The sequence below is a fragment of the Engystomops pustulosus genome, chromosome 2 (assembly GCF_040894005.1).
Source record: "Engystomops pustulosus chromosome 2, aEngPut4.maternal, whole genome shotgun sequence".
Classification (NCBI taxonomy): domain Eukaryota; kingdom Metazoa; phylum Chordata; class Amphibia; order Anura; family Leptodactylidae; genus Engystomops; species Engystomops pustulosus.
In genome coordinates this window covers 248,478,816-248,501,699 of record NC_092412.1, presented here as the reverse complement: position 1 = coordinate 248,501,699, position 22,884 = coordinate 248,478,816, and the positions used below count along the sequence as shown (strand labels likewise).

General features: G+C 39.9%; 1 protein-coding gene across 6 annotated transcripts in view; it reads left to right on the top strand.

Annotated features, from left to right (window-relative positions):
- Nucleotides 1-22,579, top strand: part of ERG (ETS transcription factor ERG) — a 177,358-nt gene extending 154,779 nt beyond the window's left edge. For 5 of the 6 annotated variants that reach the window (XM_072138766.1, XM_072138765.1, XM_072138767.1 and 2 more), the window contains 9 exons: nucleotides 4,439-4,656; nucleotides 6,503-6,654; nucleotides 11,437-11,640; nucleotides 13,746-13,826; nucleotides 14,846-14,917; nucleotides 15,827-15,886; nucleotides 16,143-16,196; nucleotides 17,691-17,738; nucleotides 20,587-22,579. In XM_072138766.1, the coding sequence (XP_071994867.1) occupies nucleotides 4,439-4,656; nucleotides 6,503-6,654; nucleotides 11,437-11,640; nucleotides 13,746-13,826; nucleotides 14,846-14,917; nucleotides 15,827-15,886; nucleotides 16,143-16,196; nucleotides 17,691-17,738; nucleotides 20,587-21,107 (1,410 nt within the window). In that variant the 3' untranslated portion in view covers nucleotides 21,108-22,579. The remainder of the gene's footprint in view (nucleotides 1-4,438; nucleotides 4,657-6,502; nucleotides 6,655-11,436; nucleotides 11,641-13,745; nucleotides 13,827-14,845; nucleotides 14,918-15,826; nucleotides 15,887-16,142; nucleotides 16,197-17,690; nucleotides 17,739-20,586) is intronic. The other variant, XM_072138769.1, reaches the window with a different exon arrangement.
- Nucleotides 22,580-22,884: the final 305 nt, after the last annotated feature.

Sequence of the window (22,884 nt, the reverse complement as noted above, 5' to 3'; positions counted from 1 at the left end):
GTGAAGGAGAGTAATATTACTGATATCTTCTATATCCAGTCTCATGTTCTGTTTTCATTATTCTCTATTTTTCTATTTATGTTCCACAAAATAGATGCATTTTATTATTATAGCCAATTAATATTCAGTTTACCATTAATATTAGACTGACAATTCTATAGATTAATATCTGAATAATAACATCAATCTATTATCTATCTATGTATCTCTCAAATATATCTATCTCATTTCGATCTACTTATCATCTATCTATCTATCTATCTATCTATCTATCTATCTATCTATCTCTCTCATATCTATCTATCTATCTCATATCTATCTATCTATCTATCTATCTATCTCATATCTATCTATCTATCTATCTATCTATCTATCTATCTATCTCATATCTATCTATCTATCTATCTATCTATCTATCTATCTATCTATCTCATATATATCTATCTATCTCATATCTATCTATCTCCTATCTATCTCTCTCATATCTATCTCTCTCATATCTATCTATCTATCTATCTATCTCATATCTATCTATCTATCTATCTATCTATCTATCTATCTATCTATCTATCTCATATCTATCTATCTATCTCATATCTATCTATCTATCTATCTATCTCCTATCTATCTATCTATCTATCTATCTCCTATCTATCTATCTATCTATCTATCTATCTATCTATCTATCTATCTATCTATCTCATATCCATCTCATATCTATCTATCTATCTCATATCTATCTATCTATCTATCTCCTATCTATCTATCTATCTATCTATCTATCTATCTATCTCCTATCTATCTATCTATCTATCTATCTATCTCATATCTATCTATCTATCTATCTATCTATCTATCTACCTATCTATCTCATATCTATCTATCTCATATCTATCTATCCATCTATCTATCTCCTATCTATCTATCTATCTATCTATCTATCTATCTATCTATCTATCTCATATCTATCTATCTATCTATCTCCTATCTATCTATCTATCTATCTATCTATCTATCTATCTATCTCATATCTATCTCTCTCATATCTATCTATCTATCTATCTATCTATCTATCTATCTATCTATCTATCTATCTATCTATCTATCTCATATCTATTTATCTCATATCTATCTACCTATCATCTATCCTCTATATATCTAACTCAAATCTATCTGTGTCTCGACCAAATATTCATTCTTCTATTACATATCTGTCATATCTTATTCATCTAATATCCATCATCTATATACCTCACATTAATGTATCTAAGTCATCTCACATATAAAGTCATACTGTGTATACCATACTAGTCATGATAATAATGATCTTTTCTCTCCTATCTCATCTTAACAAGGGGTGAACTTCAGGGGGTGTAGAGGGCGTAACTGCCCAGGGCCCTGGTACCCAAGGAGCCATAAGGCTTTTTCCCCATATGAGCTGAACAGTACTACCAGGGGCGTAACTACAGTGGTAACAGCCATAGCAGCTGCTATGGGGCCTGCAGTGTCAGGGGGCCCCATCATCCAACCTGACACACTAAAGAATGGGGGATATGCATCATTATATACATATTATGCTACACATTGTACAGCATGTGATGTGTATATGCTGTAACTGTGAGGTGTATATGCTGTATGTTTGTATATGGCACTGTATGTGTGTGGATATGGTCTATATGTGTGCGCATGAGTGTAATGTGTTAATGTGTGATCGTATGTGTGAGTATACAAATATGTATATTTTTCGAAGTGGGAAGGGGACCCTATTCAGAAGCCTGCTATGGGGCCCAACCTCTCCAAGTTACACCCCTGAGTACTTTAAACAATACATTATAGTATATTATAGGGTCTGGTAGAGGTTGCAGCCCAGAAGCTTTAGGTTACGTCTCCGAACCTGATTGCCCCTTTATATTGGGTCAGCTGATTCTGCAGGTCCAACCCTGATCTACCCTGGAATGGATGATAGAGTAAATGTTAATATAACCTTACAGATAAATCCAATCTATATGTCCATGTGTCATCTATATCATGTGGGGTCCTTCCGTGTGATGTACCCCCCATTCACTATCTAAGCATGACCGGTAGAGTTCATTGATGACATCACTGATGACATCACTACAGAGAATAAATGACAGCATATCACAACCTATAACATTACAAGGATCACTGGTAGAATAAATCATCATTATGGTCGCCTCCCTTTGTCCCTATTCACATCAGTTCCTGCTCTTGAGAACTGAACTTTATGCCGGGTTCACATAACATTGTTTATTTCAATAGGATTTGTCACCTTGACCACTCACTTCCTTGAGAATGGAGGAGGCATTTCTGGAGGGTCCTTCAGTTGTCATCAAGCTTCTTGGAATCAGATTATCTGATGTTTTTCTAACATTTGCTGTTTCTGCGACTTTTGAGTTTGGCAAAAACATTCAGTGAATTTTTTTAACCTTAAACGGGAACCAATTGGAAAACCTCGGTATAAAAATACTGGTCATGGTGACTTATTTAGGTCCTATGGCAGTGATGGCGAGTGCCCAAACTGCAACCCAAACCCCCCTAATTTATCGCGAGGTGCCAACCAAAAATTAAAACAGTAACTTATTGCTCCCTGTTTCTCAACAACGTTCGATCATATTGGCCTCCTGAGGACAAGATGCAAAATCTGCATCATTATAGCTTTTTTTCCAGTGTCCCTCTGTACTCAGAGAATCGTGGGGCCAGCAGAAGGTCCTCCAAAGGCCCTGTCTACTCATTCTCCCTCTTCCTACAGTCCCAAGTAGCGAAGGAAGTATCAATTTAATATATGACTGAAAGCAGCATCTTTTATGTTGCTTGGAACTGCAGGAAGATTCTTTGAGTCTTGTCTGGTGTTGGGGTGATGGCCCGAGTGCCCACAAAAAGGGCTCTGAGTGCCGCCTCCGGCACCAGTGCCGTAGGTTCGCCACCACTGTCCTATGGCATATTTCTCACCGATCACCAAGGAGAGATTACATGGAGGTCAAAGGAACGATGAATTGACCAAAGGCCTCCACCACCCAGTTACCACAAGTCGATATATGTGTTCAACTGTGACCCATTGAGACCTGGACTCCAAAAGGTCTCTGAAGGTTTCCTGTGATATATGGCCTCAAACTATCAATAGCTGAACCGACAAATCCTGTAAAATGTCTTGTGTGGTCTTCATGGATCAGAATCAGTCCAGTGTATCCAACAGTTGTTCAGTAAAACTGATATCTGGGGAATTTGACAGCTAGGTTATCACCACTTATGGTCATCACGAGTTTCCACAAACCTTTCCAAGATATTTTCACAAGCAATAATAGTAGGCTCTTGTGGACTCCGCAATACATCTGAAGGTGTCCTGTGAAATATGTCCCCAAACTATTACCAGCTGATCCTTAAAGTCCTATACGTTTTTTGGTGCAACCTTCATAGATCAGAATGCAGAAGATTCCACAGATCCTCGGTCAGACTGAGATATGCAAAATTTTGTGGACAAGTTCTCAACTTCATCTCTTCTTGCACATATTTTTCTTTCTGTGAAGGGTCATTATGACTGTCATTAGAGGGCATCACCAACGTAAAGGGGCTACTTGGTCCATAAAATGTTTCGCCACCCAATGGTGACTTTCCAATCCGATGGTGACTTACTCTTGAGGAAGTCACCATCGGGTGACGAAACACGTGGGGTCTGCCCACCTCCCCCGCTCTCTGCCTAGACCTTCAGGCTTTTTCACCATTGTATGGACCGGGTTTGGGTGCTGTATTATGTGGTTATGGCTGTAGGTAGGCATTTATTGGATTGTTACATACATCTTTGCTACTTGCGTTGACTAGTTCAGGTGTTCATTACCATCACATACCATTGATTACTTCTCATTCTAGTGGCGCTCTAGGCAGATTGTAGTAGGGGGTATAGGGCCCAATTGTGGCCCTTGGTAGTTACAAACACACATATCTTTGAAGTGTTTTTATATTTTCAGTATAAGAAACATTCATGAGTATTTGGCCACCATTATCCTATGACAGGTTCACCGGTTCCTCTTCCACTTATGGTAATTACTAACAACCACATGCCAGGAACACCCCCCAAAAAATGTGCAATTGTCTAGATGCTCTGACCCAGTCAAGAGTTGGGCCTCAACAGTCCTTCAGATCTTTACACTTGATAATTTTTTGGCTTCCAACATATCAACTTCAGGAACTCGTTCCTCATATCTCATCATCATTGTGAGGCATCATGGTCACCAGTGTATATATTAAATACTATTTTCTGCCATGTTTTCAGCCATTGTATCTTTTTTTTTTTTGTATTTTTGAAGATGATAAATTCATGGAAAAATTTGGACCTTGTCTTATCTTCATCACGAGATGTCTTGCATTCTTCTGTAGAACATAAATCTTCTAAATCTTCTGGATTTCCTTTGTTTGTTTACAGGAAGCGCTATCAGTGGTAAGTGAGGATCAGTCATTATTTGAGTGCGCCTACGGAACGCCCCACCTCGCCAAGGCGGAGATGACGGCTTCATCCTCCAGTGAGTATGGGCAAACTTCAAAGATGAGTCCACGTGTTCCGCAGCAAGACTGGCTAACTCAGCCCCCATCCAGAGTCACCATCAAGATGGAGTGCAACCCCAATCAAATTAATGGATCCAGGTAAAATGTTCGGCCTTCTTCTGTCAAAAAGTTAGCAGTTCCGCTGAGATGTGTAGACCACTGTGAACAATGCGTTTTGGTTGAGTGTCCACCCAACAATAAGCTTATCATTGTGATCAGCTACAGTCAGCGAGGGAAATGGAAATCCAGTATTAATTTTCCCTACACTGCCACCACATGTGAACTTAAGTATTACACAATTCCACTTTATTCTTTGGATATCTCAGGTCCTCCAAGAAAATGTTCATTGTAAGTGTTCTTTGGCTAATGAAGGACCCTATATTGGATTTCCCAACTTTTACACCCCCATTAATTAATCTTTCTGCTTCCAAGACAAACACCTTTGCCAGAATTACTGGATTTCTCAGGCTTAATGCACACACAGCTTGGCACCTATGAGGCACCTGTGTTATAAATGACTAATAGTAGTTGATCTTTCGGTGACGCTAGTTGTTGGTCTCCCACCAATCTCATATTGAGGACTTATCCTTAGGATAGGTCAGCATTTTATCCCTTTAATGAATATGGGGGCAGAATGTGTATTTTCACAAGTTTACAGAAATGTCATGGTCCAACGCAAATTACGGTTGAACTTTAAGTGGCCAGGATATGCCATCAATATATGATCAATAAATGAGGAAGGGATGGGCCGACACCCCCCACTCCCTCACATATACTACAGACATTTGGATATGTAGCAAAAGACATGGGCATGTTCCCTACAGAAATAATTCAGAAAAAGGTCATTGTCTATAGCGTCCAATGGCAGCACAGCTTGCTTTCTTCAAGAGCATTATTAGAAATGAGATCTGCACTCTGATTGGTGGCTATGGGCAGAAACACTTTCTCAGTAGTATTCAGGCCTGTAAGTTACAGAGACCAATATCCAGCCGAGAATTTAGATTTTGAGAAAATGTTTTCATCTTTTTAGTGTTCACTAAAGAGACCTTTTACTTTGCCGTCTCCTTTAATTAGTTTCCTTCCCCTTAGACCCGGCAGCGCACACGGCATTTATTATGTCTCGTTACCCGTCAGCGGTAACATCAACACTGGAGTGGAAAAAGGTGCCGGGAATATCAATGTTTTCCTGCTTTGATCTGGGTTTAGTAGTTTTATTTAGTGGGGAGTGGAGCTAAATGCCCGTCCTTGGCAGTCACATTGGATTTGATGTGGTGGTACGGAGCCCAAGCCAGTCCAGTTTTCCTTAAAAAAAAAATCCTAAAATATCTTGAAAGAATTTTTTTCTTTATTAAACTGAGCAATAAGTCAGAGTGAAGCTGGAAAGAGGACATGAACATTGAGAAGGATGTATAATTCATCATGTAGTAATGTTGTATATTGGTCTAGCGCTGGACTTCTGCTTCTAGGACCCCCCCCCTTCCTTTCTGATACTTTACACTGCAGCTCCGCTTGTACATATTGGTGGATAATATAATATATATATAATGCTACAACAAATATTATAGATCTCAACACAAGGAAATGACAATATATTAGAGAGCACCCTCTACTGGTCATCTGTGGTATGTTAACCATCACGTACTTCTAACACGGGACTTTTGATGTTTTTGTCTTAAGAAAAATCTTAGGAACAGGTGGTAAGATATTCTAAATATACTGACGCAAACCAAAGGAGAAATGAAATATTACACCAGTTTCAATAAGATCTGTTGGCTGTCCATGTCATATATGTTCTCCAGTCCTCCAGGGCAAGGGACGCTCTTTGTGGACACTCTTTTGGATAAAAGACGAGCACCCTGAATGTAGTTTATTGAAAACGGACTTAGTACCATAAAATGTACTTACGTTCAGTGCACTAGAAACAATATTATTCTTTTTTTCCTAGGAATTCCCCAGATGACTGCAGCATGGCCAAAGGAGGCAAGATGGGCAGCGGGTCAGAACCTATGGGAATCAACTATGGCAGCTACATAGAAGAAAAACATATACCACCCCCCAATATGACAACCAATGAACGAAGAGTGATCGTGCCAGCCGGTAAGTCTCCTTGTGAGGTCAACCTTTGTTATCAAAAGCAGAATACAGTCACTTTCCTAAAAAATAAAAAAAAATTATGGGTAGTACATGGAGTTTTTACATGTATCACCTTTGAGGGGCTCAAATCGGACATAGTAAAGATTAGGTTTCACTAATGTCTTAAAGCAAAATCAAAATGACGTCTCCTATAGCTCCTTCTCTCAATCAACCCTTGTCTAGTGTTATATCCAATGGGTCGTAGACCAATGCCAAGGGATATGCCAATATTCTATCCTCCTAGAATTCTTAATTCATTGGATCTGTCCCAAAATTTAGGATCCTCAGAGCAAAGTTGCGTTCCATGTCTATGTGTCATAGTGTAAGCTTTATGGAAGAGAGGTTTGGTTACAGTAGAGCACCCCTTTTTATCTTTGTGGTATTAAGATGTCATGAGGTCTAGCAGGTACATTTACCTGTATCTGTTGAGCATGGAGAACCATGTGGACTTCTAGCTCACACCAACAGTTCCAAGTATATTTTGGAGATTCAGGCCTCCAAACATCTTTGCTGGCTAAAGCAAGTGACCATCACCTTTCAAGGTTTATCTAATATGTTGCTAAGTTTGGAATCTCTAGTTTGTGGGTGGTCCATGCAGGACACCTTAAAGTTGCTCATAAGTCTTTGATAACTGAGAAAGAAAAGTTGAGGCAATGGCCTTAAAGAGAACCCGTCATGCAAAATAACCCTCCTAAACTAAATATATTTTCATAAACTGCCATTAGAGAGCATTGCCTCTATCCCTTCATTGTCCCTCTACATGCCTGTAAACCTAAGCAATGAGGTCCTAAAGCTGTATGCAAATGACCTGTGAAATGTCCAATGAAGCATTAGCATATTCAAGCTGTCCACTCTATTCATGAGTGGGAGGCACAGCCACACCCCCAGTGCATGACTGACAGCCTGTATAATGATGTGAGGCTGTATAATGATGTGCTTCCTGGTGCTGGTGGCCACACCCCCTGCAGTCTGTGTGTGCATGTGTGTGTGTATAGGAGAGATACAGCAGCTCCAGGCAGCCATGTTACAGCAGAACATGTCAGATTCATGTGTAGCTGATGTCTGTGTATTAGGAGGATTCAGCATGTCAGCAGATGCAGCACACACACTAGCCATGCTTTACTATACATTACACACAGACATGAGCAGGGGGAGGAGAGGGGAGGGGTAACAGGGGTGACATCACTGCCTCTGACCGTGTGACCAGCCTAATTTACAAGATAAAGAATAGATGATTTTACAATGAATAAATGTATGAAATAACTAGATAAAGGCTGGGATGGGATCCTTGTGAGCTGCTCCAACAGGTAGTAGTGACAGGACAAGTGGCAGAGACCTGATGACAGGTGCCCTTTAAAAACTGTTCTAGATCTAGTCTACCGACTCAAACCTCCAAAAACGTTTTCTGACTATAACAAGTGAAGGACACATTTGAAGACTGAATTTAGATTTTGACCAGTTGAATCTTCAGATTTTGGATGTGGAGAATCTTCCAAGATACTGGAAGACTTTCTTAAAAAAACTGAAGTTGTCCACTCTTTGGACCCATGACTGACATTTAGATATTATACCATTTCTGCCTGAAAATTGAGAAGAAAAAGTAGAGTAGTTGACTGTAAAAATCTTCAGTTCTAAATCTTCAGACTATGACTGGACCATGGAGAAATTCCCAAGTTTCCGGAAGTTCTTCTTTAAAGAAAACTGGGAACTTGTTTACTTTTTGCACACGACTGTTACATATTGCATTTTTCTCCCTGAAAATCGATAAGAAAAAGTCCAGCAGTTCTAACTCTAGGAGATTTAGACCAAAACAAGGTTGACCAAAATGCTGATCATCTGAGGTCTGAATCTCCAGACTATGGGGGTCATTTACTAAGGGCCCGATTCGCGTTTTCCCGACGTGTTACCCGAATATTTCCGATTTGCGCCGATTTCCCCTGAATTGCCCCAGGATTTTGGCGCATGCGATCGGATTGTGGCGCATCGGCGCTGGCATGCACGCGACGGAAAACGGGGGGCGTGGCCGAACGAAAACCCGACGGATTCAGAAAAACTGCCGCATTTAAAACAAAAAATGTGTCGCGGAGCTTGCACTTACCTTCACTCAGCCCGGCTCGGTGTATTCCAGTGCGTTCCAGGGAACTTCAGCGCAGCAGCGCCACCTGGTGGACGTTGGAGGAACTGCCTTAATAAATCCCGGCCGGACCCGAGTCCAGTGCAGAGAACGCGCCGCTGGATCGCGAATGGACCGGGTAAGTAAATCTGCCCCTATGAGTGGACCTTAGAGCAACTCCCAACGTTTTGGAGAATCTTCTTTAAAAAAGACCTTAGTTGTCCACTCTCTGCACCCATGTGTGACACTCTAGAAGTTGCCTATTCTTTCTTGAAAAGTATTGAGAAGGAAAAGTAGAGATTTTTGGCAGTAAAAACCACTAGTCACATTCCAGCTGTCACATATCTACAGCGGGCCATAACACCGTGACTCTGATCTGAGCTCTACAATAGAAGTGAATTCCAAAATATTTCATTATCTCAGCTCACGACAACTTGACCCCCGAAGCCCCTTCTGAGTTCAAAGAGATTCTTTGGAATCAAAAACAAAAATTCCGAAGTATGCTTTGATTTGACCGATTTTGCCATGTCAAAAACATTGAGCTCATAGACTCGGCTGTAAACAAATATTTTTGGAATTGATTGTTTTTCAGCTGATCTGCAGACACTTTGGCAGGAAGGGCTCATTGTGAATTCATATTACCTCCAGAATTTTTTTGGATTCGGACAAGGGTGGGCGTTGCCTATGGCACTTTCTCTTGGCTCGATTCTTTGTAGAGAGCTCTGGAGCCAATGAGAATTCCATTAATTATAATGAAGGTTAATTATATGTCACAAAACAGAATAAATTTCAACTTTCGGCCCTTCCAGAACTCTATCATTCCCTTGTTCTCTCTCCGAAGGTTTTCAACAGCAGGTTAGAAGTATTTATTTTTTAATGAAAAGCGGACATTTCATGATGAATGTTCTAGAATTTTGGGCGCAGCGAGGCAGCTGTCCCACATCCAGGTGTTTTTACATTTCTTCTTTCACAGCCTGGATGTGCTTGCTCAGCAAAGGACTGGATCAGGGGGAAAGCCAAGCACATATTTTCCTGAATAGCTAATTGTGCAGATTGCCTTTAAAGTTTCTAGACTGTGTAAATACATAGCACTAATCGGCACTGGGCTGCAGGAGAAATATTATGAACCTTGGCAGCCGGGAAGTTAGTCCAAACCGTAAATAGGCCTTGAAGTTTTAAGAGGTTGAAGTAATATAACAAGGGTTTTTTTCTTCTTTTTCAATGTAGTTATATAATACTAACACTATAAGAAGTATATAAAAAGTTAGAAAGCGTCCTATAGGAAATGCCAGTTCTTCGAGTCTTAAAGGGGGGTCTCCTGGCTCCCAACCCCACCGCACGAGTAGCAATGTGTAGAGAACATTGTAAGCGTTTCAGGCATCGCTTCGGAGAAAGTTTTGTTTTTATCTTTATGTAAATGAGCTTTTTTAATAAAAAAAAGGCGTGGCTGCAGTAACAGCTCCACCCTCAGTGCACAAAGAACCTAATTTACATAAAATAAATAAAAATAAAATAATCAATCCATCCTTCTTTTAAGCCTGTTTGTTCCAAATTAGATCAGGTTGTAGGTCATGCATGGCATTACTTCTGGGTATTCCTGACAACATTCATGCATTGATGCCTGGTTACAGTGATTGGTTTCAAACAATTTGTTGCTGGTCAGTATAACAACTCTTTGAGTATAGTGACCAAGAAATCTGGAGGCCTACTGAATAGGGATGAGTGGTTCCATCTCAGTTCAACAAGTTCAGCTGAACATGGAAAAAAGTTTGGTTCGGGAACTTCAATCGACCTCTAGCACCAAAGATTAGACCCAGGATCAATCAATGGTGTTAACCCTTTGTATGGGGTCATACAAAGCTCCTTGTGAAGTCACCAGGGAGCAACAATCCTCAGGAAAATAGTGTGCATCCTAGGGAAAATCTCCCTTTAAAATGCATTTAAAGAGTTAACACTCATGATCGTTGGGTTTTAACAGTCGGTGTTTGAAGGGGGCTCAGTCCCTGATCATTAAAAGCTGGTCCATGGTCAGTCCATTTGGTCAGTCCCATCAGCCCATTTATTTCTGTCTTGAGCACAAACCAAAATTTTTGTCTGAAGTCGGGGTTTGGGTTCACCACTCATGGACCATTAAGCATGGCTAGAACTTACATAATTTTTTTTCCCATGACCTCATCAGAGAGTTGGGAGTTCATAAGGTGATATGCACTGTCATTGCTGCTTGTAGAGAACTAGAGGGGGATGTCTTCTAGAATTGTGGCCTCTCGATGAAAATAAAAGACAAAATTCTGGTCTAGATCATGGATGTCCTTCTCAAAGTGGTATTTTTTCCCATATTAGATTATCTTATGGAGATAAATGACCTTTGGGTTATAGTAAGATCTCAACTTAGACCATCTTGGCTCTATAAAGATGCACGTCAAAAGAGTGGTAATCTAAGGCATATTTACACAAAATTGGATTACATTTATGGAAACTCCACCTTAGGGTTCATGATTGGTCCATATCATCTAGCAGAAAACCTAAGAATTATCGTTCGTACAAAACTATCACTAGATGTAGGCAAAATTTAACCATGTAACATGGAAATCTAAATTGTACATTGTAATTATGATGTTCTTTGTAAATTCTAGACCCTAACTTGTGGAGCACAGAACATGTTCGACAGTGGTTGGAATGGGCAATAAAGGAATATGGACTCCCGGATGTGGACATAATGCTTTTCCAAAACATTGACGGGAAAGAACTCTGCAAAATGACCAAAGAAGACTTCCAAAGACTCACCTCGTGCTTCAATGCGGAGATCCTTCTCTCACATCTTCACTACCTCAGAGAAAGTATGATGATCTTTGTCATATTTCATGTTCTATTGGATATATGCATACTCTTATAGTTAACTATGAAACTTTTTGAAATTTTAGACTCTTTTCACTTAAAGAATTTTCATGGCATTAGCTCGATCTGTATCGCTATTTAGAAGTCATTGAAATCCATAAGATCCAAAATGGATCTATCATAGGCCATGATGACCATGTGAACAGGGTCTTACACATTCAGGATCTGTTCACACCAGTGTAACAAAGCCACAACTGCTGGGATGTATCTGTTTTCCATCATTCAAGTTACCATGAATTGTTATGGGGCCGATCAGGATTCCGGTATGAAGGCAACTGAAGCCTTCGACAACTTTGTTGTCGAAAACGGTAGATTGGATGGTAGAAATCTTATTGGAACTTAAGTAAGAACTTATATTAGTTTTGAAAATATAATTTAATTTTAAAAGGGTTCTCACCTTGTGACAACCCTTTCCATTTATGACAATGGAGTCAATGAAGATTCCTACGTTGAAGACTTCGATATCTTTGCTATTAAAAATTGTGGGTAGCTCGGCCAAAACCTTGATGAAATTCTTTACGGGCCGTTCTGATTTAAATATTTCCTTTAAGGGGGTTCCCTCATTAGAGACCATCTATTTCAAAATGCGCCTGAGTCCTTTACCCAAAAATTTTTGGATAAATTGCCATCCTCTTTTTTTTTAAAAAATTATGGCTTGTGTTTTTTTCAGTTTGTAGATTGGAAAATGTCACAATTAGGAAAACATTTTTTAAGGTCATGTAATTTGTATTTCTGTACTATTAAAGGGTTGAGGATCTGCATACATAAATCAATGCACATACCAAAGTCTAAGGAGAAAAAATGGAAATGGAATGTTCTAGGATCTTAACAACATCATTTTTAATGCAAAACAAAAACATTTGGTCAATTGAATTTTACATTTTTATAAGAGGTCACAAAATATTAGATTTTTTCTTAATATTTAAGTCCCCTGAGAAAATTTTTTTATCGTTCATATTTTAAGTTAGGCCTTGAACCATGTGGTTTCCCATGAACCTGTGGATAATAATAATAATAATAATAATTCTTTATTTATATAGCGCACACAGATTACGCAGCGCTGCACAAGCATGTCAAATTGGTCCTAACTTGATGATTGGTGGGGGTCTCACTGATGATCACAAGAACAAAGGGTCCAATAGGGTCCCAGGTACCTTAATCGGACCCCTCATTGCTCCCGGATATTAATGGAGCAGACGGCCGCACATGACCATATTGCTCAATACATCTCAATGGAGCTGACGGAAATTGCCGAGCCCACACTCACCGATCTCCACTAGCTCCATAGAGATGAATGTAGCAAAACGGTTTTGCGCAGCTGTCTGCTGTTAGGGAACAACGAGGGGTCCGACTGAAGTACATTAGATCCCATTGGACCCCTCGTGATCTGTGGGCGTCTCATCACTGAGACCCCCCACCAATTAGCAAATTAGGCCTTATCCTCTGGATAGGGCCTAACTTGGTTCCTGGGAAAACCACTTTAAAGGATTGTACCATGAAGCTAAGTCATCACCATATGGTAAAGGACCACTTTATTATGATATATTCTCCAAAAAGTCATTCCTTTGTAAGATGGTGTACAATGGAGAAGCATGTTTTTTATACAAAATCGAAAAGTGTCTTTACTTGGAATTTTTAAAAAAAAAAATTTTTTATTTTTTTTGGCTAAGAAATAGTATTTACTAAAATTATGTTATAAAATATATTGATAAAAATATGAACACAGCATTTTTTTTAAATAATATTTTTTAAAACATTTTATAAAAAGGAGAAAAAATAAATCTGTTTTCTTTCTAAAGTTTAAAAGTCCTTAGAAAAATATTTTAAATCACATTGCGGTTACTATTATCTATATAATCATTTACTAATTTGAACCATCTTTTAGAGGTATTATAGAAGTACTTACAGACATTGGTAATCATATAGCAATGTTTTAGTCACAAAAATCTTCTCATTTCCTAAGATTCATAATTCATTTTTCTAGCATAAGACCTCTCAATTTAAATTTTTTTTTTTCAATTTGGTGTTGCTTTGTTTTGTTTTGCAGCTCCTCTACCACATTTGACTTCAGATGATGTTGATAAGGCCTTACAAAACTCGCCACAATTAATGCATGCTAGAAACACAGGTAATACATTCATAGATCTGCGAGTTGGGTTATAAATCTATATCATATCAATACATAAATCTATATTGTAAACCTCCTCTGTCGAAATATAAAATTTTGGCTCATTTTTTATCCTTATTTAAAGAGAATTCATTAAAACATAAAATATTTAATGTATGTGAAAATATCAGCTGTTGAAGGAGACCAAGTACAAAGGCTGAATGACACAACTGATGTGATTCTCCCTTGGCCCCTGATCAGTTTGGTGTTAGTTTTTTCAAAATCCGTCCACCTGTTCAAAAGATATGGCCCCTGGAAGTTTTTATGTGAATTATCTCATATTATCCAAGGGGGCGGTAACCTATGTACAGCCTCTTTGGCTATTTGAAGGTTATATAAACTTTCAAGGTCCATATCTTCAGAATGGATAGATGGATTTTTAAAAAACAAACACCAAATTGATCAGGGGAACAGGGAGAATCACATGAGATCACATTAGGGAAGTAAATGATCCCCTTTAATAAATATTATCTTGAGGTTCTATGATAAAAAAATATTATAATTTCATTGGACACTGTTTTTGTGAAAGATGAAGCATGAACATTTCCACTGTTCTTCTTATTGTAATGGTTACGTTATTATTAACATTGTTTGTTTATTATACATTTTATTGGATTTATATTATGTTTCCAAAGAAAAAAAAGTTGTTGGTGATTTGTCGCTAATTTGAACAGACAAATTTAAAACAGGCAAACCTAGCCACCCAGTATGGGAAAGATCAAGAATTGATAATTATTAGAGAAATAGATAGACAGATGGATAGATAGATAGATGACATAGATGATGACATAGATGATGTCAGTTGAGCCTCTTGCCTCAGGCAGCACCCCCTGCAGTGGGCTGCCATTCTATAGCTTGCCTCAGGCAGTAGAAAGTTTAGGTTCCCCCCTGGATATGTGATTGATAGATAATAGATAGTTAATGGAACGTATCATTAACAAGTGAGTGGCTGATGTTCCTATTATGCTGATTTCCTATAGGAGGTGCAAGCTTTATATTCCCAAACACATCTGTATATCCTGAAGCAACTCAAAGAATCACAAACAGGCCAGGTATTTATTCCACTTTTTATTGCACTATATATACACAATGGGGGTCATTTACTAAGGGCCCGATTCACGCTTTCCCGACGTGTTACCCGAATATTTCCGTTTCGCGCCGATTTTCCCTGAATTGCCCCGGGATTTTGGCGCACGGGATCGGTTTGTGGCGCATCGGCACTGGCATGCACGCGACGGAAATCGGGGGCGTGGCCGAACGGTAACCCGACGGATTAGGAAAAATCGCCGCATTAAAAAAAAAATTGGTCGCACGGGCCATACTCACATGCACCACGATGAAGAGGATGAACTCCGAGGCACCTCGGCGGACTTCGGCGCAGCAGCGCCACCTGGTGGACATCGGGCGCAGGACCTTCATGAATCGCCGGAAGACCCGAACGCTCGTCAGAGAAGCCGCTGCTGGAACGCGAATGGACTGGGTAAGTAAATGTGCCCCACTATGTATGACATATCCAAAGGATTGATAAAAAAACAAGAACAAAAATAATAAAAAGTTCTATACATTAGAGCTTGAAAATGCTGGTGATATGGGTCAGAACCTAATGCACGTCCTTGTGACTTCTCCATATAAAATATACGGCCAAAATATGCTACAAATATAGTTTTCATATACAAGACTGTAAAATTGGGTGAAAAAAATATTAAAATAAAAACAAAAATTTTCTTCTGGCTACACACTCTGTCACATTAAAATCACATTTAGTCAGTGACCCCCGTTCTTTTCTTTCCTGGACAATATTATTACTATTATTTTCCAATTTGTATTTTTGGATAAGTCCACACAAAAAATTCCTCCGTAATCAACAGGAGTCAATAAACAACCACAACTTTTTGATTTTTGATGGTGTTGTCCTTAATTTGGTCAGAACATCTGTAAAATTCTAAATATACCTTTTTCAGATTTGGCCTATGAGCCTAGAAGATCTTCATGGCCGAACCACCCCACCCCCCAGTCTAAAGGTAAGTGGTGCGTTAACCTCACCTCTAAATTTTGGGTCTTTTTACTTCCGTCAGCTGTCTGATCATGCGTTGAGGGAGAAAAAGCCAAGATCCCCCGAGATCGGCAGAATTGGGGACTAGAAATCCTTTTGTTTTTCCACATGATGCCGTAACTTATGGGATTTGTTTATCCTATAACCCATCTCCCAAATTCTTCCTGCATCTCATTAATAGGACCCGCAGTGAAAATATTAACGATACAACTTATGTTTTCCAGCTTCTCAGCCACCTGCTGTAGTGCCCAAAACAGAGGACCCCAGACCACAACTAGGTATGTACTAATGTACCAAAATACTGAGGGACAGTGGGCCAGTGAGGACTGGAAGTATATGTAGGTGTAGGCATTAAGTAGTAGTATTACTTGGTAACTGTGCAACACCCCTGCCAATACACAGGCAGGCGGATAGTTGCGAAGAACACCCTCTCCAGGTTAGCAGCTGTTTGAGGGAGTCATGAACCCTCCAGAAGGTTCTGGCACTGGGTTTTAGGTAATCAACAGCTGTAGATCCTGCCTGAACAGGCAATGGTTAATTGGGTGTATGTGATTGACCAATTGTTGGCTGTTTTGTACACTGGAGTGTAATTGGAGAGGAGCCACCACCTGACCAGGAGCATAAAACCCATTGGCAGGGAGGAGCCAGGTCGCTTAGATCTTAGGTCCAGATCTCACAGACAGGTCAGTGAGAGACAGAGTGAAGAGAGAGACAGTGTCAGTACACCTTTAGTAGTGACACTTATCCCAATCCCAGGACCAGAGTCAGGAGGCTCAGAGATGAAGCTTCCACACCTTGGACACAGCTCCATCCAAATTCTCCCAGTCTGCATCTACCACCAGGCTGGTGAGCTATTCCTGAGGACCACTCTTCAAGACCACTCCAGTAATCCGAATCTGCTGTGAGACCGTTCAGGCCGTTGCCTGATGTTGTTCAATAAAGAACAAGTGTTATTTTGCACAACCTTGCCTCTGTCTGATCCCTGGATACGGCTTTACCACAATGGGCTCCCCCATCCATTACCCAGGGACATATCCTACAGACACTCAGGGGTTGCCCCAGAAGAACCAGTACATCAGCCTCTCCCTCCATATTTCTTGCACACACCACCTGCTGGAGACCTGCCAGGCTGTGGGCCAGCCCTCCGGTCCCCATACCAAGCACCGTGACATCAGCGTGCCCTAGGCAGCAACCGCCAGCCACTCCGGTATTCTGGTCCCTGGCTGCCTCCAGGCCCCAAGAAAAGGCTAGGCCCCGGTGGGGGATGTTGCAAGTGGCGCCACGAACAGCATCTACTGCTGCTGATTACCTAATGAACCAGTGTTAGAATTTATTAGAAGGTTCATGACTCCGTCTGACAGCTCCTGACCTGGAGAGGGCATTCTTCGCAACTATCCGCCTGCCTATGTATTGGCAGGGGTGTTGCAACTGTTTTTCAGTATTATTGTAGCATTGTGTTATGGTATTATTGAAGCATCATATAAAAGTATTATTGTATCATTGTATGACGTATTTTTGTAGAATTGTGTTACACTATTATTGTACCACCGTGTTACGGTATTATCGTAGCGTTGTGTTACACTATTATTGTATCACTGTGTTATGGTATTATCGTATCATTGTATTATGGTATTACTTATTCACTAAAAATATTTTAGAATAAATCAATTTTGAGTCCCAGACACCCAGGACTGGTTGTTTTTGTATTTTCGGGGGGTTATTGATCATTTACAATCTATATAATTTAGATCTCATTTCTTTTTACATTTCAGATCCTTATCAGATTCTTGGCCCAACAAGCAGCCGTCTTGCAAATCCAGGTAAGAAGATGATCTGTGCTTCATGATAGATCTCTGGGGTTGATATAACATCACAACTGTGGGTACTACATGTAGGATTTCTCATGCAGACGACCCCTTTAATTGTTTCTTATTAAAGGGATGGTACAGTATTCCAATACTAATGTCCTAAACTAGGAAAGGTCTAAAGATGAGATCATTGGGGAATCCAAAACCTGGCACCTATGCTTATTACCTTATAGCAGGACTTGAGGAATGCTGAAGTGTAGTAACCTGGTTTGACCACTATGCGCAATATGGAGCTGTCTACTTTCAGATCCACTGTGATTTACCCAGCACTAGTGCTCAGGTTTTCAACACCCACAGATCTGATACGGGGTAGAGAGCCGTCAAGGTGCAGTCTACCAAGCCGGGCTCATCCATATAGTACACGATCTGCCACCTATTTGTTTGGAGTTTTGGTGGTTCGTGGTCAGAGAACTAGACTCCACAGATTTTGTCGAAAATAAGTTGACTACAAGATCCCATGAGTAGAGTTCCAAAAGTTAAGGTAGGGATCGGCGGCACCACCCAGAAGCATTGGTGGACGAACAGCAAATTCGGCCCTTGCTACTAGCCATGTCTATGATTGGTCAGACATTCACAGGGCGAGCCGTTTGGTAAATCCTTCGTTTAGCCAAAAGGGTTAATTATTTTTAACAATAATAGCTAAATGATGATACATTTACGTGATTACTACCGATATCTGTCTATCGTCTATCTAACCATTTTGACCATGACCTTATATGCCCCAGAATCTAAGGCCCCAGGGGATCCCAATCCGAAAATCTGGAGAAAAAAAAACTTATTATCTGCAGTAAAAGACTTTTATTAACTGCAGTATTGAAGATTCCTATTGGAAGCAATAAATATATTCAATGTGCTGAAACGGAGCGATGGCTAATTCACTTCAGATGGGACTTTAACCTGATATGACAACTTGAAAGGAGCTGGTATTTCATAAAGCAAAAGCAGCTGTGATCTGCTGGAGATTAGCGGGGATTAACAGAGTCAAGCTGATTGGTTAACACTTACACTTCAGAACGCAATCTCGTCTGTCAGGCATCATAAAGATCAATCTACACATATACAATGCGATTGTAACAACATTTATCACTCTAGTGCAGCAAAAGTTTTAAAAAATGATTCAACTTTCCACATAGAGTTGAGTAAGAGTTTCCTACCGTTTTGTGTATTCAGCTCTACTGCAGACTCATGTCACCATGGTTACAGACTACAAGAAAAACATGTTGTAGTCGGATAGAGTCATGTGCTACTCTCATCCATTTACCTCATTGTTACTGTCAGTAGGCTAGCTAAAGGAAGAGGGAAGACTGATGAAGGTGGCCCTAAGGGAATGGGGGCCCTAGTGTCATTGTTGACTCCTTGTCTACCTCAGATATTGGTTATACAGAGCATACGTAGAGTGCTCAGATTTCCAGGCTTCTTCAAACCATGTGGACCATGACATCTGCACATGTTTTCTTTCAATTGATACTGTCCTTAAAGGAATCATCAGACTACACAATGTATATTTGTACATCATTGATGCGTAAAATCCCCATGTACTGCGATTTCTGTAGGATAGGTATGATCAGACAGCCTAGGGTTAAAGTACCCTAGGGGGGGTCTGAAAAAATATCAAAAAATACATTTGAAAAAAGTTTTAAAAAAATTAAATAAAAAAACCCCTAAATATTCAAATCATAATAAAGGTTTTTCCTAGCGTTTAACCCCACAATGGAAAATAGAGCCCAAAGTCAAAAATGCACCTTTTTAGTTGTCTTGAAAAATATTAATAAAAATTAATAAAAAGTGATCAAAAGGCCACACAGTTTAGTAGCATTGAAAACAGCATCAAAAGTCGGAAAAAATGACACCACCCACCGCTCCCTACACAAAAGTATGAAAAATTAGCGCCAGAAGATGGCAAAATGATGATTTTTGGTTCTGTACAGGTTTTAATTTTGTAAATGTATGAAAACATTATAAAACCTATGTAAACTTGGTATACCTATGATTGCAGCGACCCAAAGAATAAAGTAGACATGTCATTTGGGGAACACAGTGAAAGCCATAAAATCAAAGCCCACAAGAAAACGGTGCAAATATATTTTTTCTCCAATTTCACTACATTTGGAATTTTTTTCCCGTTTTCCAAGTACACGGCATGGAATATTGAACACCGTCACTATGACGTGCAATTTGTTACACAGGAAACAAGCCTCACACAGCTCTGTACATGGAAAAGCAAAAACCTAAAAGGGTCAGGTCGTTAATGGGTTAAACATGAAACCTGTTCTTTATATTTTCTGATTCCCATCTTGCAAGGTCTAAGGCTACATTCACCGTATGTATGGGGGACGTATATATGGCCGGTGTGTATACGTCCCCCATACATCGCAATGGCCTCACGGCACCGTGCGGGAGCGGTATGGTGTTGCACACATGCGGAACCGTACCGCTCCATACCCCGTAGAAAGATAGGACCTGTCCTATCTTTCAACAGAATATGGAGCCGGGCTCTATGTTAGGCTATGGAGAGGGGCGGGGGTGAGTGGCGCTCTCCCCTCCTCCTCTCCCCGACACTGCCGTGTGCCCGCCATGCTACAGTACGGTGGGCAACAGTAGTGTGAATGTAGCCTAAGACTATGCAGGGTGTAAGGGGGCTGGCAGATCATGTGCTTGGGGTGGTGGCTGCAGGATATTTACATACGGGCAGAGCTGATGCTATGGGGAACCTCACTGTGTACAGATGAATCTTTTTATTATAGAATTTTTACATTTTAATTACTGTACTAATCTTATCATTCCATCATGGTCTTCATAGGTAGTGGACAAATCCAACTATGGCAGTTCCTCCTAGAACTTCTATCAGATAGTTCCAACTCTAACTGCATCACTTGGGAGGGAACCAATGGCGAGTTCAAGATGACCGACCCAGACGAAGTAGCCAGACGTTGGGGCGAAAGAAAGAGCAAACCCAACATGAACTACGACAAGCTGAGCCGTGCTCTCCGTTACTACTACGACAAGAACATTATGACTAAGGTCCACGGCAAGCGCTACGCCTATAAGTTTGACTTTCATGGTATCGCCCAAGCCCTTCAGCCCCACCCACCAGAGTCCTCAATGTACAAGTACCCTTCTGAACTACCGTACATGGGCTCTTACCATGCCCACCCACAAAAGATGAACTTTGTTGCTCCTCATCCACCCACTCTACCTGTGACATCATCCAGTTTTTTTGCAGCTCCAAACCCTTACTGGAATTCTCCACCTGGGAGTATCTATGCCAATAGTCGCCTTCCAGCTAGCCATATGGCGTCTCATCTTGCAAATTACTACTAAATTTTTTTAATGGGGGAAAAAAAGAATCACTGTGGATTATAATTTTGAAAAACGACTCTGAAGGGAGATCATAACCTGTGCCTTCTGGAGGTTGGTCACATAAAAAAAAACATTAGCAACGAGGACAATTTTACTAACGAAGTTCACATGCTTATGATGTAATATAGGATGACATCGTAGCATTGGACCAATACGCGTTTTGGGCTTTCAATAGTTGGGAGCCATTGAATGATGGAAAATAGTGATGAGGGGAACAAGAAAACTTTTATGGAAACAAAAAAATCAACAGGGACTACCAGCTTCCCGAAAAAACTACCTGTATTTAAGGATAAACAAATGAAAACACAAGATCATGGCTGAAAAATTTGGGTAAAATTTTCACTTGATGGGGAAAGGAACTGTTGGAATAACTGTGAAGACTTCATACATTCCTTGATGTATCCAAAAAGATTGATTGAGCCAAAGTAAGGAAATAAGAAAGTGTTCGGAAGAAACTGTAGACGAGAAGGTTCGGACGCAACTATAGATGGAAGCTCGGAACGTAAAGAAGGGACAATTCCAAAGCTGATGGTGGACTTCCAACCAAAGGACAAACTAACAAAAACATTTTGAGACTTGCTTGAGAGATTTTATCAGTATTATATTATACTACGACCAGTGTTATTGAAGGAGACCTCTTATATCCAGAAACAAAATAGTCGATGCCGACGAAACCGTTAAAATCGATGAGTAATTATCTCAGATGACGTAAAACTGGAATGGACTCATATTTAAAGGAACGTGCAGGACCTCATTTGTTATTACAGTATACTATGCCCTACATTTTTGTTAATAGAGAAGCCATGGCTCACGTAAAAGGAGTTTTTTTATAGTTTCAAAAATTTACATGTATGCAACTTTTTGGGCCAAATAGGTTCCCACTCATATTCATATAGAAATGCAGATTTTGATGACATTTTTTGATACCGTTGAAGGATGCTGTACTACAGTTGCTTGACATCACATGTCGAGATATGTCATTTTTTTTACAATTTTTTTTAGGTGCAACCCCCATAGAGGCCTCTCCAGTCGCACTGCCAGTGCTCTCAGGGTGGAATTTATACTCAATGCTTTATAATAGTATAGGGAGATAGGGTTGAATATAAATGAAGCTCCCTTAATTTTTTTTTACAATCAGAACTCTATGGGTTTTTTTGTTTTTTTGACTTTTTTTTTGTTGTATAAGCCGGTGCCAGTTTTATTTGAGTCGCGAACGCTGTGCGCTCGTCAGGTTGAAGTATACAAGTCAATGGTATTTTTCATTTTTTATATAATTATATGTAACTTATGCATTTATACACTACGAGTTGAGCTCGGCCAACCAAAGAAAACACAAGAAAGGGACGTTTAATGGAAAAAAAAAAAAAACCATAAAAAAAAAAATGACAAAAACATTGTGGCCTTGGATTAAAACTCTGTATGCTTCATGTTTACAGTATGACGTTAGTAGGTAGGATGAACTGTGTATGCAATACAATAAGCTTGGCCTAGCATGGCAGATCAGATTTAGATTGTAGTTCTGCATTTTTGCTTTTTTTTCTTTTCTGACCAACCTTCGATTCTTTTAAAAAAATGTATCTGTGGAATTTTCCTTCACAATTGGTACTTTACATCACCAAATACTTACAGGAAACTGGAATCCGACGCTTTGTTGTCTCAAAAATTTTAGATTGTGAATAGCCACAAGCCTAGGACAATAGGACAACCAGATTGGGTCAGAAGACCCTCTTGGCCCACC